General features: G+C 35.1%; 1 protein-coding gene across 3 annotated transcripts in view; it reads left to right on the forward strand.

Annotated features, from left to right (window-relative positions):
* Positions 1-15,340, forward strand: part of LOC107671710 (dipeptidyl aminopeptidase-like protein 6) — a 127,069-nt gene that overhangs the window by 101,632 nt on the left and 10,097 nt on the right. For all 3 annotated transcript variants that reach the window (XM_016464645.1, XM_016464646.1, XM_016464647.1), the window contains exons 8-19: positions 857-977; positions 4,492-4,646; positions 5,828-5,925; positions 7,810-7,936; positions 8,230-8,268; positions 8,383-8,490; positions 9,112-9,203; positions 9,359-9,406; positions 9,479-9,591; positions 12,995-13,048; positions 14,309-14,407; positions 14,495-14,564. In XM_016464645.1, coding sequence (XP_016320131.1) covers positions 857-977; positions 4,492-4,646; positions 5,828-5,925; positions 7,810-7,936; positions 8,230-8,268; positions 8,383-8,490; positions 9,112-9,203; positions 9,359-9,406; positions 9,479-9,591; positions 12,995-13,048; positions 14,309-14,407; positions 14,495-14,564 — 1,124 coding nt within the window. The remainder of the gene's footprint in view (positions 1-856; positions 978-4,491; positions 4,647-5,827; positions 5,926-7,809; positions 7,937-8,229; positions 8,269-8,382; positions 8,491-9,111; positions 9,204-9,358; positions 9,407-9,478; positions 9,592-12,994; positions 13,049-14,308; positions 14,408-14,494; positions 14,565-15,340) is intronic.

Here is a 15,340-nt window from a genome sequence, read left to right on the forward strand (position 1 = left end):
ATCACACAACATCTTGGATATTCACTAGAGATGTGTGAGATGTTACAACACACATATATTCAAATTTAGTGTAAATCGATCATTTAAATTCTTTTTTTCCCCTCCATTTCGGTATGCAGCCGAATAGTTTACTGTTGAATGAACTTTGAATTGGCTTTTCATCATCCAAAGTGCAGGCATGTTCATTTGTCCTACAAAGCACAACAGTGACCACATTTTTCCAGCAACCTTGTTCCTGGAAGTATTTTTCCCTTTGTTGTCTTCATATGCATGTCAAAAATTCTCCATTTAATATTTTGAAGCATTGAACCTACACATTACAACATTTGAAAACCTAAATAAAAAGACTGTGTACTTACATTCTTGCATGAGGAAATGAACTGCTCTCTGTAATATAAATCCATGACTGTAATGCTTTAATGTGTAAGATACAATATATTTGAAACCTATTGTAAAATATTCAGAAATATATCAATAGTTTGAGAGTGTAGGGCGACCAGGTCAGTTATGTCATTCACACTGTTTCATTAGCATTTGCTGTGAGCTCTTTTGTATGTCTGTTTCTAAAGTAAGAGCAACTTTCTGATTGGTGGATCTCTCTTGAGGGATTATGGGTAGTGTAGTTTTTCACCCGGGATTCTTTTTTAGCTGACAGCATCATACTTGAAGTATATACTATCACTTAACAATCTCAGAGATCATGGTAGATCTGTCTTGAAAGTTGTATACATTATCGCCAATTCAATTTCCCTATAGAGAAAATGAATGTGCCCTAAAATCTTTCAGGTTCAGGAGTTATTTTTTGTCTGGTTTTACATGGTGTTTCCTACAATCATTAGTTCTTCTTTCCTGACAGATTTTCATCTTTGAGAATAACATCTACTACAAAGCACAAGTGAACAGTCCATCAATCCGCCTGGTGTCCACAGGCAGTCTGAGAGTCGTATTTAATGGACTTGCTGACTGGCTCTATGAAGGTAAAACCCATAAGCATGAATAATAAAAAAAAACTCAGAGGAGTGTGTGCATGTAATAAAAGAGCAGAAGTGATTGTGAGTGTCTGATGTGTTTAGTTTTTTAGAACCTCCTGATGAAAACGGACATAACCGATATTGAAATATTGTCAAAATAATAACTCAATTTACACAAAAATACATTGATATAATAATAATAATAACTTTTATACTTATGCAACATGCAATATTATATAAACAATACGTGTAATTTTTGAACAGGATCATTTGTTTGTTTGCTTTGTTTTATTTTAATTCAATTACTTTGCTAAATTACTTATAATAATAACAATTGATGTTATTATTGATATGTATAACTGCAAAGAAAAATAATTACTGTAAATGCATTTAACTGTTACACTGTCTCTATTCATATACTCATCACTAAGGACCCTTTCTGAAAAATATGTAGGGAAATCAGATCAAAGCATTAATGCTGGTGTCTCTCTGAACCCGTTCATACTGAGTTCATTTCACAGCAGTAGATGCACAACAGACTCTTTCAATACCTTAGTCTGGTTGATTTCAAAAGCAGCCAAATATGTGACATTCCACAGTCTTTTAATTTCATCATAAGCATATAAACTGCAAATGCTAAACATACGCCGTATAGAATTTGGAAATAAAATATCCAGTCCTTGTTAATGAAATGCAGATATTATTAGACCTGTTTGTGTATTAACAGCATTGGGATGTGATCTCAAGATTAAACCTGTTTATAATCTATTGTGCAATAGTGTGATTTAAGACAGTGTTCAAGTATAATCTGCCACAATCAGGAATTTAATCATACTTAATTTAATATTAAACTAATATAATACACAATATACGAAATACTAATAATACACAATATTTAATATTCCTGATGATTAATGTAGCATCTCATCTTAAAATACTGTTTGCCTTAGGATTATGTTCTTTTAGACTTGTGTTTTTTCGTTCTCTATTAGTTATATCAAGTGTTTACTTACACTCAAATTCACACACACGGATTTCCCTGGCTCTATGCCGTCTGCAGTGTGGGAATACTGCATGATGGGAAAAAAACATCTTACAGAAAGCTTTTTAGAGTCATTTTGTAGCTATTTTATCCATCTGGCATTAATTGGAAATTGCAGTTAATTGTGGAAGAGTGAAATGCTGCTGGTTAAAACTGAAGTGACCTTGGTGACAACAGCTGAAAAGGAAAATCATTTTAATGGCAGAGCAAGTTATTACATTTTGATGAAATAGTATTTTTTTCCCCTTTTGAATCACTGATGAATCATTCACAATATAAGACCAGCAACATGTATTAAGAAGGTAAATAGGGTCATATTGACTTTCCGTTTGCAGCATGTGTGTGTATGATGGGCTGTACTTATGAGCAGAAGTAAAGCAGGTCAGCAGCAGCTCATTTATCATATCCCATCTCTTCATCAGCTGTGTGTAGCTGAGCTTTGGTTCTTCTGCCAATAAAATCCATCAAGCAGTTCTGCATCTATTAAATCTTGGTTAGTTTATAAGGGGGAAGGGGAAGTTGTGGCCTAATGGTTAGAGAATCGGACTCGTAACCCAAAAGGTTGTGGGTTCGAGTCTCGTATCGGCAGGGATTGTAGGTGGGGGGGGGGAATGTACAGCGCTCTCTCCCACCTTCAATACCACGACTGAGGTGCCCTTGAGCAAGTGCCCTGTTCCTTGTTTCTCATGTTCCCTGACTTTAGTTCACTTTGTTAGTTTAATAAATGAACTGTATGTAGATCCACATCCCTGCCAGCCTGGACTCATTCCCTTACATTACATTTATAATGTTACAAAAGATTTCTGTTTCAAATAAATGCTGTTCTTTTGAACTTTCTGTTCTTTAAAGAATCCTGGTTTCCACAAAAATATTATGCAGTGTTTTCAACACTGATAATAATAAAAAATGTTTTTTGAGTGTCAAATCAGCATGTTAGAATGATTTCTGAAGGATCAGGTGACACTGAAGACTAATGTTGCTGACAATTCAGCTTTGAATAAATTACATTTTAACATCTCAGTATGAGGCTATTCTTAGTCACATGCTCTTATGACATCTGTTTATTCTCTGTTGTAAAAAGATCGCTACTGCCATCCTGTGGTCTCACCTTTCATGACAGATAGCATTTAATCAGAACAGGCAGAGCAAGAATTGCTTCACAGCAGGAACTTTAAGGGATAGTTCAACAAAAAAAACGTAAATTGTGTCATCCGTGGAACGTAAAAGAAGATATTTTGAAGAATGTTTAAGCTGCACCTTTCCATTAAACAAAAGTGAATGGTTATATGAAAATATGAAACTATGAATCAAATGAATAATTGTGTTTTCATGGTACTTTCGTCTACTTTTGTTGTTCAGTGTTGTTATTAAGTAAACCTAAAACTATAAAAAAATTGTTTTTGTTAATTGGAAAAAAACTCGTTAAATAAAATAAAATATAAATATTAGATACTGATATAAAATGAGATGAAGCACTGAACTTTACTAAAACTAAAAAACGAAATTAAAGCTAAATAGAAATATTAAAAAGAACTATGACAATGACAAAAAGCACATTACAGAGCTACTAAAACGTAAACTAAAAATAATAGCAAATAAAGAGTAAAAGTATATAAATATTACTATAAAAAAACTATTAAAATGACATTACAGAGTTACTAACATTTAAACTAAAATTTAAATAAAACAGAAAACATAAAATAAAAGCAAATAAATTATATAAAAGTATATACATTTTACTAAAATAACACTGACAGAATAGACGCTGCCTACAACACACACACCTGCTTAATTTCTCTTTTGGTGTTTTACAGAAAAGTATTTGGGTTTGTAATGACATTAAGGTGAAAAAAAAAAAACTATTCCTCAAAGACTTTGGATCCATGGTGCAGCAGTTAATGTCCCAGGTGCTCATGGGTGATGCAGGTTTGAACAGAACAATTATACAAAATATCTATGAACATCTGCAAACATCAGGGCTTATATTTATGAACAAAATATTGTTTAAGTAAATAAGTAGATTGTTGCTTTTATGGAAAAAAATGTTTGAATATTCATGCACCAACAAATGAATAAATAAACAAAACAAATCAAATGAGCCGTTCAGGTTACATAATGTCTTAATTAGCTCTAGAGGTCCAGTTTGCAGTGTTACAGACAGTCATATTTTACATGCTGTCAGCTTTATGGAGTGACGGATGAGACTCCCGAGGCAGCAGCCTACAGGCAAATGGATGCGATAAATCACAAAGGCTGTTTTTGCACATGGTGCAGTTATGTATTTTGCAGCGTGTCCTCTGTCCGCGTTTGCTTGAAAGGATATTTAATCCTCTAACGCATATCAGGATCTGACAGAGATGCGGTCACCACGCAACAAAGCTTAACTGGACTCGCATCACTAGTTTGTGTGCAGTATAGACTTCCTTTAGTATAAAGCTTCAGTTTCGTGTTTAACATTTCATTTGTTTGTGTTCACAGAGGAGATCTTCCAGAGTCACATCGCTCACTGGTGGTCACCAGATGGTCTCAGACTGGCATATGCCACCATCAATGATACTCTGGTGCCCAGGATGGAGATACCCATGTTCACAAACGCGCTGTATCCCAGCGGACAGGAGTACCGCTACCCTAAAGTAAATCTCTGCAGCTTCTTTTTATGATCAAACCAAGTCTTAGTTGTGTGTCACTGTAACCTTGAAATGGGATCTGATGGCTGCTGTTGTCTTGAGTGACATTTAAAGGGACAGTGCACCCAAAAATCTTTCTCAACTATAAGGCTTTCATTCATCTTCAGAACACAAATGAAGATATTTTTAGTATTCTGTCATTGTTTTTGTTTTTTTCATCCATTGGAATTTGACCAAAATCAAGCTTGAAAAAAGTAAATAAAGACATTATAAAAGTAATCCATATGAATCAAGTGGTTTAATCCAAGACCTGATCACTTTATATGATAAACAGATTTAGGCTTTTATTATGTTATTCACATACATAGAGCACATCAGATATGGTCAACAGAAGCTCAATCATGATTGCTTGACGCACAAGAACAAACCTCATTGCTCCTCATGCATAAAACACACACAGCTGAGCTTCTGCTTCAATGAATGGATAAAAAAAAATGATGAGAGAATATTATAAATATTCATTTTGACAATGAATGAAAAACTTTTTTGTTGAAATGACATGAAGGTGAGTAAATGATGAAAGATTTTTCATGTTTGTGTGAACTGACACTTTAAGCACTGTAGTGACATAACTAAATCAGGTTTCTTAACAGTCATGCCAAGCAATAACTGTCCATCTGCATGTTTCTCTTTTTACACAACATACCTAATTTACATTCATTCATTTGCCAGACAGATTTTTCCAAAAGCAGCTTACAATGCACAAAGTATTGCCTAAATTGGGAATTGAACCCATGAGCTTTGCTAGCGCTTTACCAGTTGAAATTTAATGGACCAGATAACAATTGTTTGCACAAATTATGTATGTGTTTGTATTCTAGAATCATGCCGTTTAAAGGGATATTTCACCCAAAAATGAAAATTCTGTCATCTTTTACTCTGGTGACCCATTGATTTCCATAGTATTTCTTCCTCACAGTGGAAGTCAATGGCTACCGGCAACTGTTTATTTCCCAACATTCTTCAAAATATCTGATTTTGTGTTCAACAGAAGAAAAAAACTCAGAACAACTTAAGGGTGAGTAAAAGATGACAGAATTTTCATTTTTGGGTGAACTATCCCTAAGGGTCCCATCGGAGGAGGAGAAGGAGATACTCCAGTTACAAAATCTCTGTTGTCTCTGTAGGCCGGGGAGGAGAACCCTGATATCTATTTGTCAGTGGTGAGTCTGAACGGCCCTTTACACACAGTGAGGATGAGGAAACCAGAGGACCCCAGGATCAGGTGAAGAGCTGCCAGTGACCACACAACAACATGCTTATTCGATTACTAACTTTATCTTTTGCTTTAGGGGAGTTAGGGGAGTATTTAAAATATTCAATGTCAGCATCCAACAAATTAAACTAGAGCCTTTAAAAACTAACTTTTCTAAATCATTTTTTTTGGGATGACTTTTGACTACCAAGTGCAACAATACTTTTTGCCTTGATTTTGACAATATACACTACCATTCAGATGTTTGGGGTCAGTAAGTTTCATATTCATGTTTATTCAAGAAGTCTCTTATGCTTACCAAGACTGCATTTTATTTTATTTTATTAAACTAGAGCCTTTAAAAACTAAATCATCTAAATCATTTTTTTTTGGGATGACTTTTGACTACCAAGTGCCACAATACTTTTTGCCTTGATTTTGACAATATACACTACCATTCAGATGTTTGGGGTCAGTAAGTTTCATATTCATGTTTATTCAAGAAGTCTCTTATGCTTACCAAGACTGCATTTTATTTTATTTTTTTGGTCAAAAATACAATAAAAACAGTAATATTGTGAAATATTATTAGAATTCAAAATAGCTGTTTTCTATTTTTGATTTCTATTTTTCAATTTTTTTTTAGGATTCATTGATGAAAAAGAGTTCAAAAGAGCATTTTATTTGAAACAGAAATCTTTTGTAACATTATAAAATCTCTTTACTGTCACTTTTGATTAATTTCATGTATGTGTCCTTGCTGAATAAAAGCATAATTTATTTAAAAAAATACTTACCCTAACCTTTTGAACGATATTGTAATACTTTAACTCTGTAAACAGGCTACAGTCAGACTAATGGACTGCATTACTCGACAGAAGAATGGCTTAAATGGCTTTAAGGAAAGCTTTTTAGAGCATTTTTTTAATTAAAGGGATAGTTCACCCCAAAATGAAAATTTGATGTTTATCTGCTTACCCCCAGGGCATCCAAGATGTAGGTGAATTTGTTTCTTCAGTAGAACACAAACGAAATATCATTTTTTACCTCTGATCCACCGCAATGTCCAACTTTCCTGAGCACATTCTCAACATCCGGCGCGTGACGCGTGTACGTGCTCTGGCATAGTAAACATAGATATATATATAAGTAGATTCCTCATTAGTGACTGTTTCTATGGGCCGCGATACGTTCCAAATGGCGGACGCGTCAACGTATCTGGAGCAGTCGATATCTATGATAGTAGATGCATGTGCGGAAGCGATCTGTCACGCGTATACGTCACTCATTATTTACACAGTGCAGAGAGATTGCGGACGTGTTCACTGGCACTGCGATGATCTAAAGATATTTAGAAGTACAGGTCATCACAATGGAAGATGATTTTGATATATCATCAGACAACGTGGAATTTTTTGCCCGATTTATTGTATTTATTTGACGTCACGCGCTGGATGTTGTGAACATGCTCAGGACAGTTGGACATTGCGGTGGATCAGAGGTAAAAAAATGATATGTTTCTTGCACAGACCGATCGTTTCGTGTCTTAAGACCTCAATGTATCGTCACGAGCCGCAGGGTTTCATTTGGTTTTGTCTGTGTATGATTTTTTGACTCTCAAAGCCGTGAAGCCCATTGACTGCCATTATATGACTGACAGACTGCAACGGTTTGAGTTAAAAATCTTCGTTTGTGTTCTACTGAAGAAACAAAGTCACCTACATCTTGGATGCCCTGGGGGTAAGCAGATGAACATCAAATTTTAATTTTTGGGTGAACTATCCCTTTAAGCTAATGAACAAAATCCATTTTGCCCAAAGCTTTTTTTATTAAACACATTTACTCACAAAAAAATGTACACAGACTCTATTTGACGCAGTTTGAAGTGGTATTTTAACCAGCTTCTCTCTGCAGGAAAGATTACTACATCACCATGGTGAAGTGGGCAACCAGCACCAAACTAGCAGTAAACTGGCTGAACCGAGCACAGAACAACTCCATTCTGACCTTGTGTGAGGCCACAACAGGCATCTGCACAAAGGTATCTTCTGATATACACTAGCACACACACTTAATTATCACTATTGTCCATAATAATAGCAAAGTCATTAAGACAATTAACAAATGAAAGTCTGAGAATTACATCATGACCTTCGATTTTCCGGAAAAGGCTGTAAGGGCGACAGCGCCTATTGTTACATCCAAATGTATTAAAATGCACGTCAGTTCAATGAAAGAAAAGATTAGTCACTGCTTCGGTTGTGAATAAAGGACTTTGTCGCACAATGGTAGACATACCGAGGAAAAAACAATAATCTGTCGGTGTGTTTTCAGAAACATGAAGATGAGAGTGACAGCTGGCTTCACAGACAGGTGAGTCACACATCACGCTGCATCTCAGAGCGGAGACACGTACGGTGTGTGGGATGTGTGTGTAAGAGCGCTAGCCGAATGTTCGCTGATGGGAAGACTTGAATCTCTCTGCAGAACGAACCCCCGCTGTTCTCCAGAGACGGATACAGGTTCTTCTTCACCCGAGCCGTTCCACAGGGAGGCAGAGGGAAGTTCTTCCACATATCCATGTCCACTTCCCAGGTGAGCTGACAATGAGAAACCACACGCTACTTTAATTGGATAGTTCACCTAAAAATGAAAATTTGCTGTTAATTTACTCACCCTCCGACCAAGATGTAGGTGACTTTTTTTTTTCAGTAGAACAGTAAGGAAGATTTTTAGCTGAAACCGTGCTCCTTGGTGATTCATATTATGCAAGTCAATGGCTACCGGCCCTTGAGCGTCAAAAAAAGCCTATCAAGGAAATACAAAATGAATACCTGTGGTTCCTGGCGATATATTGACTTCTTAAAAAGCAAAATGATCAGTCTGTGCAAGAAACTGAACATTATTTGCAACATTATTACCTGTAAACCTTAGACGAACCAGTTCACCAGTTCAAAAGAATGATTCGTTCGTGAACAAGACATCACTCCAGACCATTTGCCTGAGGCTCTGGATTTCAGGAAATAATGTTGTAAATACTGTTCAATACAGACCAGTTGCTTCACCTCATAAGACCTACAAAAAGAAAAAAAGTCACCTACATCTTGGTTAACCTGAGGCTCAGTAAATAAACAGCAAATTTTCATTTTTGGGTGAACTATCCCTTTAAGAGCATGTTAAAGGTAAGGAGTGACTTCCTTTTGCCGTCTCTTTCAGCCCAACAGCAGCACAGACACGCTACAGTCGCTGACGTCAGGAGACTGGGATGTGACGCAGATTTTAGCCTACAACGAGGACACCAAACTTGTGTAAGCATGTGTGATCAGCAGCATTCAAAAGACCCAGATGCTTGATTCTATCCATATTGTCAGTAAAACTGTCAGAAATATACCTAAAATAAAGCAATATGCCATTACCTTTCGAAACATTAAAATGGATATCTGTAACAACAATGTCTTTGCAGATACTTTCTGAGTACAGAAGATGATGCAAGACGGCGTCAACTCTACAGGTATGACACACACACACACACACACAGTGATGTATTTGGAAGCATTGCACTGATGATGTGTTGTTTTTTTAGCGCCAACACCACAGGATCCTTTAACCGCCGCTGTCTTTCCTGTAATTTAAGCTGTGGATACATCAGCGGATCATTCAGTCCAGATGCTAACTACTTCCTTCTCAACTGCAAAGGTTTCATGCTTTTTCTATGCAAAACAACTGTAAATAACATATATTTTACCTATAGAGTACAATACGGAAAACCACATTTTTAAAAAGCCTTGGATCCGGAAGTATTTTTTACTAATGCTGTTTATTTTTCCCATAGAGATTTTAAAAAGGTCGCGTTAAAAGAGTTACAAGCCATGAACCAAACCAAGCAGCTACAAGCTGAATCAAAGCACTGCAAACTTGGATTTGAAGCAAAAAAATTGGACAAAAAGACTGAGTTGTGTACTTAACGGCTTTGAGGAAAAGAACCAGAATCCCATGAAGCATTTTAAATGACATAGTTGAATTAAAAACCATGTAGTTTGAGAGCTTAGCTTCCCTATGGAGAAAATTAATGTGAAATTTACTTTGGAACCCAATTGTTGCACTTGTCCGGTTCCAGAGGTCCAAACTCTCCATAGGGAAATTTAATTTTAACAATAACTGATAAACCTTTAAAGACAGACCTGTTGTGAGCTCCAAGGTTGTTAATCGATTGTATGTGGCTTTGTTGAACTTGTCTGTTCGTGTTTATTCAACTTATTTTAAATTTATTGTGTTTAATAGTGAAAAACTACATTACCCATGATGCTATACAGAAAATTCCACCAATCAGAGAGTCACAGTGAGCAAAACAACCAAAAGAGATCTTTAGCTCTGACCATTACCATGACCTCAAAATACTTATATTTACTTATATATATATATATATATATATATAAGTTTATTTCTATAGATACAACCAACAACTTTAAAGGATTTATATTTCTCCTTTGTTTTTAATTTGATTAATGTCATTCACAATGCTTTATGGGATTGTACTTTCCATCACCAAAATCATTAAGTACACAATCTTGTACCATTGTCTTTTTGTCCGATTTTCATTTACAAGTAAATGTTTGTAATGTTGTGATTCTCCTTGTAGCTGGTTGGTTTGTTTCATGGCTTACAACACTTAAAAAAATCCCTATATGGGATAAATGAAAGGGGAAAATACTTCCAGAAACAACAACGCTGAAAAAGTGGATTGGTACTAATGTACTCTATTACATGGTTTCTCTAGAATAATTGATTCTGATTGGTCAGTTGCTGCATCCTGCGGTCAGATGTTGTACAATAGACTGTTGTCTTAAGAAACCAATCTTCTACATTGCTAGTTTTATATATCTCATATGCTAATTGAATAGTTCACATTTTAGATTATTGAAATAGAGAATTCCCCAATAACAGGCAATAAGTACTATTAGACCAGAAACAATATGGAATATAAAGTCAGTGTTTCAATAATTGTATTTTTTCTCTTGATGTAACCGCTCACTGCCGAGTTTGGCTCAGTGACTCTGGCTGATCCCAGTCTGTTAGTCATGACATCATTACCCTGCTGAGTGTTTTACCAACAATAAAGCGTGGTTGCCATGGTCACTGATCTGTTTAGGTCTGTTGGGCACAAGGAAAGGTCAGTGTTTGTGTTTTTAATTAGATGAAGTCAGAACAGAGCCTTATGGTCCTTGCAGCATGATGCTTCCCCAGACCTCAGCAGAGAAAGATCAGTTCTTGTGTAGCTGATGCTTCCCACCTGTTGTGTGGATCAAACCAAGCATTGATAGTAAAGAAGATCCATTTTAGGTGCTGTATAATTATTCCATGTTTAGTGATCCTAAATGGGGTTTGAGTGCATTGATGAATTCCTGAAAAACCCAAAACCACACTGTAAAAACAATTTGTTGAGTCAATTTTTCAGATTACAGGTTTTCAGATTGTATGGTTTGTTAGGATAGGACCCTATTTGGTCGAGATACAACTATTTGAAAATCTGGAATCTGAGGGTGCAAAAAAATTCAAATATTGAGAAAATCGCATTTAGAGTTGTCCAAATGAAGTCCTTAGCAATGCATATTACTAATGATAATACATTTTTTTATATATTTACAGTAGGAAATTAACAAAATATCTTCATGGAACAATATGTGTTTTTGAGTTGAACTTTCAGCTTAGTTGAGGGCCAATGAACTTAAATTTCCTTGTTGTCTGGAAAATTTATAAAAAAAAATTAGTTGTCTACAAAAAAATAAAACAAAATAGAAATCTCAAAATATTTTCTAATCAGTAATTACAGTCAGAATAATTTGTTATAATAGATTTTTAATACTTTTATTCAGCAAGGATGCATTAAATTGATCAAAAATACAAAATATTTCTATTTCAAATTTTTTTTTTAAATGAGAATTCTTTTCATTCTCTTTTCTTGCTGTTCTATTCAGCAAACAATAAAAACACTGATAAATGTTTGATTCAACATTGATAAAAAAATAATAAATTGATCAAAAATACAAAATATTTCTATTTCAAAATTTTTTTTGAAATAAGAGAATTCTTTTCATTCTCTTTTCTTGCTGTTCTATTCAGCAAACAATAAAAACACTGATAAATGTTTGATTCAACATTGATAAAAAAATAAGAAATGTTTCTTTATTATTGATTTCTGAAGGATCATGTGACACTAAAGACTGGAGTAATGATGCTGAAAATTCAGCTTTGTCATCACAAGAATAAATTACATTTTAAATTATATTAAAATAGAAAAATTATAATATTTCACAATGTATAATTGTACAGTATATCACAATATTCTTAACATTATGGTCAGTAACGATATATATCATGATATACAGGTTTCTTTGAAACATAATTTTAAAAAAGTACTGCATAATAATAGTCCTTATGACAATTTCCATTGTATCACAAATTTGAATAATTGAAATGTGAAAATAGCGTTTAATTAAATAGTTTTTTATTTACATTTTTTTGAAATGGTTTTATTTAAATAGTGAAACTGCTTTATAAATAAATAAATATTTAAAAATGCTCTATCAATTTTTGTTATTGCCTATCGGTTTATATTATATGTATGTCTGTATATTGTCCATGCATGTGTCTTTGGTAACTGTAGCATGAAGCCAGACAAGATTGGAGGCTATTCTGGCCAAAAATCATCCACTTAGGAAGAAATCATCTGTGCAACATATAAAGTGTTTTAACGTGCCATTTAGAGACAGATTCACCTAAAATAGGTTACTACAATAATAGAATATTTCACATAGATAACTCCCAGAATATACAGTAATGCATAAAACAAGCATGATGTAGAGTAATGTTCAGATACACAATAAAGGCCAGCGTGTTTTTCTGAGATGTGATGACATGAATATACATACAGTGGGTATAGAAATGTTATAAGAGTAAATACAGCTGGTGTCCGTCTTCTTTTCAGGCTGCAAAGCAACAAAATGTGATTAATTTATAGGGCGGTGATTCTTTTCTATACCCACTGTATACAATATATGCTGTCAGACACTAATCTTCACCTCTGTGTTTTTCTGCGCAGGTCCCGGTGTGCCACACACAGCCGTTTACAGCACCAGAGACGGAGAGTATGAGAGTGAGTCCTCAGTCTGTTACTGCATTTAAACACTATCAGCAGCTACGGACTCACTTTATCAGCTCTGCACCCAAGACTTTACTGGAACGGTATTTCTCACGATAGAAGACCTAGATATGCGCTTTATCAACCGTGTTCAGAAGCTGAATGTGCTTGAAGATAAACGCAACAATGTGAGATAAACATTTATCGATTGTGTCAGATGGATTGTTAGAACACCACATCCTCAGATTCTCTTCTGTAAGAGTGTGAGCTGAAGACAATGGAGGACGGCTGTGTGTTTAGCATAATTAGCAGTGATTATCAGCGGATAAAAAGCTGATCATTTCCCCAAATTTTCTTGGGGGAAAAGAGGAAGCGGGACAAAACAGACTCACTTGCTATAACTCGCTCTTGTGATTCACAGCAAGTCAGATGTGTTGATTTTGATGCCCATATTAACAGATAACAGTATTTTTACACCAAGAGGTCAGGGTTTAGCTGGTTAGTATGACCCTGTTAGCCCCTGCTGGTAATTGTTGTAACCACACCATTCAGGGGGGAAAAAGTGGCCTATTCTCTGACCGCCATTTAAAAATAGCCATGTATTCTGATGATAAACATATAATTAATATTTCATTATATTGTAGCAGATTTTTTTTTTTTTTACCAGTTTGCTTATTACTATACAATACTGTTCAGAAGTTTGGGGTCAGACTTTTTTTTTTTGTTTGTCTTTGAAAGAAATGAAGCAAAAATGCATTAAATTGATTAGTAAAGTGACAGTGAAGAGATTTATAATGTTCCTATCAAAAGATATCTATTTGAACAATTATTTTCTTTTCAATTTTCTATTCATCAAAAAATCCTCAAAAACATTATTATGGTTTCGACAAAAAATATTACGCAGCACAACTGTTTTTAACATTAATAATAAAATAAAACAATAATAATTTTTTTGAGCATCAAATCAGCATATTAGAATGATTTCTGAAGGATCAGGTGACACTAAAGACTGGAGTAATGATGCTGAAAATTCAGCTTTGCATCACAGGAATAAATTACATTTTTAAATATATTACAATAGAAAATATTTATTAATATAATAAATATATAAAATAAATATTTCACAGTATTAGTTTTTACTGTAAATAAATGCAGCTTTGGTGAGCATACGAAACTTTCAAAATCACAAAGAGATCTTACTGATCCCAAAATAGTGTATATTTTATAGTAGACAAATATATTTCTCTGACCATCTTCTGTATGTGATTCACTCAGAGCTGCTGGATGTGGAGCTCAATAAGCAGTTGAACACCACTGTGAACAACACGCAGATGCCCAAAGTAGAGTACAAAAAGATCAGCATAGATGACTACTGTGAGTATCTTACATCAAACTCTCCGAGTCCGTTTTCACAAAGCTGAGGATCGTCACAGCACAGTAACTTTCCCATCATTTGCACAGGTCTGAACATGCAGATTGTGAAGCCAGCGGGGTTTACAGAGACAGCTCACTACCCCTTACTGCTGCTGGTGTAAGTCACTCACACACACACACACACACACACAGAATAACTGATACATGATCCACACAGCGGATTAGTCCAGCAAAGACCGGACTAAAACCTGTACTAACATTAAAGCTGTGCTAATGTGTTTATTTTCTTAGTGTGACTACATCAGTGCTGCTGTTGCTTTGTGAAGTTGGTGTGAATCTCATGAAAACGCTCTCATTAAATGTACCTTGATGTCGATTTTTTTTGTGACATTATTTTCCTCCATTCTGGATGTCATTATATACACAGTATCTGAGCAACTGAGAAGGTAGTGATCAAAGTACATTTTAGAAATATCACCTGTCCAGTTTCCAAATCTATGTATCAGCATATGGGAGTCAAATTAGAGACTACAGGGACTCATTTCAATTTAAAGGAACACTCCACTATTTTTGAAAATAGGCTCATTTTCCAACTCCCTAGAGTTAAACAGTTGAGTTGTACCGTTTTCGAATCCATTCAGCCGATCTCCGGGTCTGGCGGTAGCACTTTTAGCTGTAAAAAGAAACTCTTTGGTGGTTGGAAAATGAGCTTATTTTCAAAAATAGTGGAGTGTTCCTTTAAGACCGCTCTGCTACTACAAGAAGAACAACTTAGGAAGAAAAACGAGGAAGGTTTGCAAGGGAAGGAACAAATGCAGCGAAGACAGGAGAAGTTATTAGAATAATTGGCGACCATGAAGAGCATAGCAGAGCAGAGAGAGGCTGAACTGACCAGAGTGAGGGCTAGAATGGACATCCTGGAAAATCAGAGGC

This window comes from Sinocyclocheilus anshuiensis, unplaced genomic scaffold, assembly GCF_001515605.1.
Source record: "Sinocyclocheilus anshuiensis isolate Anshui unplaced genomic scaffold, SAMN03320099.WGS_v1.1 scaffold524, whole genome shotgun sequence".
Lineage (NCBI taxonomy): Eukaryota > Metazoa > Chordata > Actinopteri > Cypriniformes > Cyprinidae > Sinocyclocheilus > Sinocyclocheilus anshuiensis.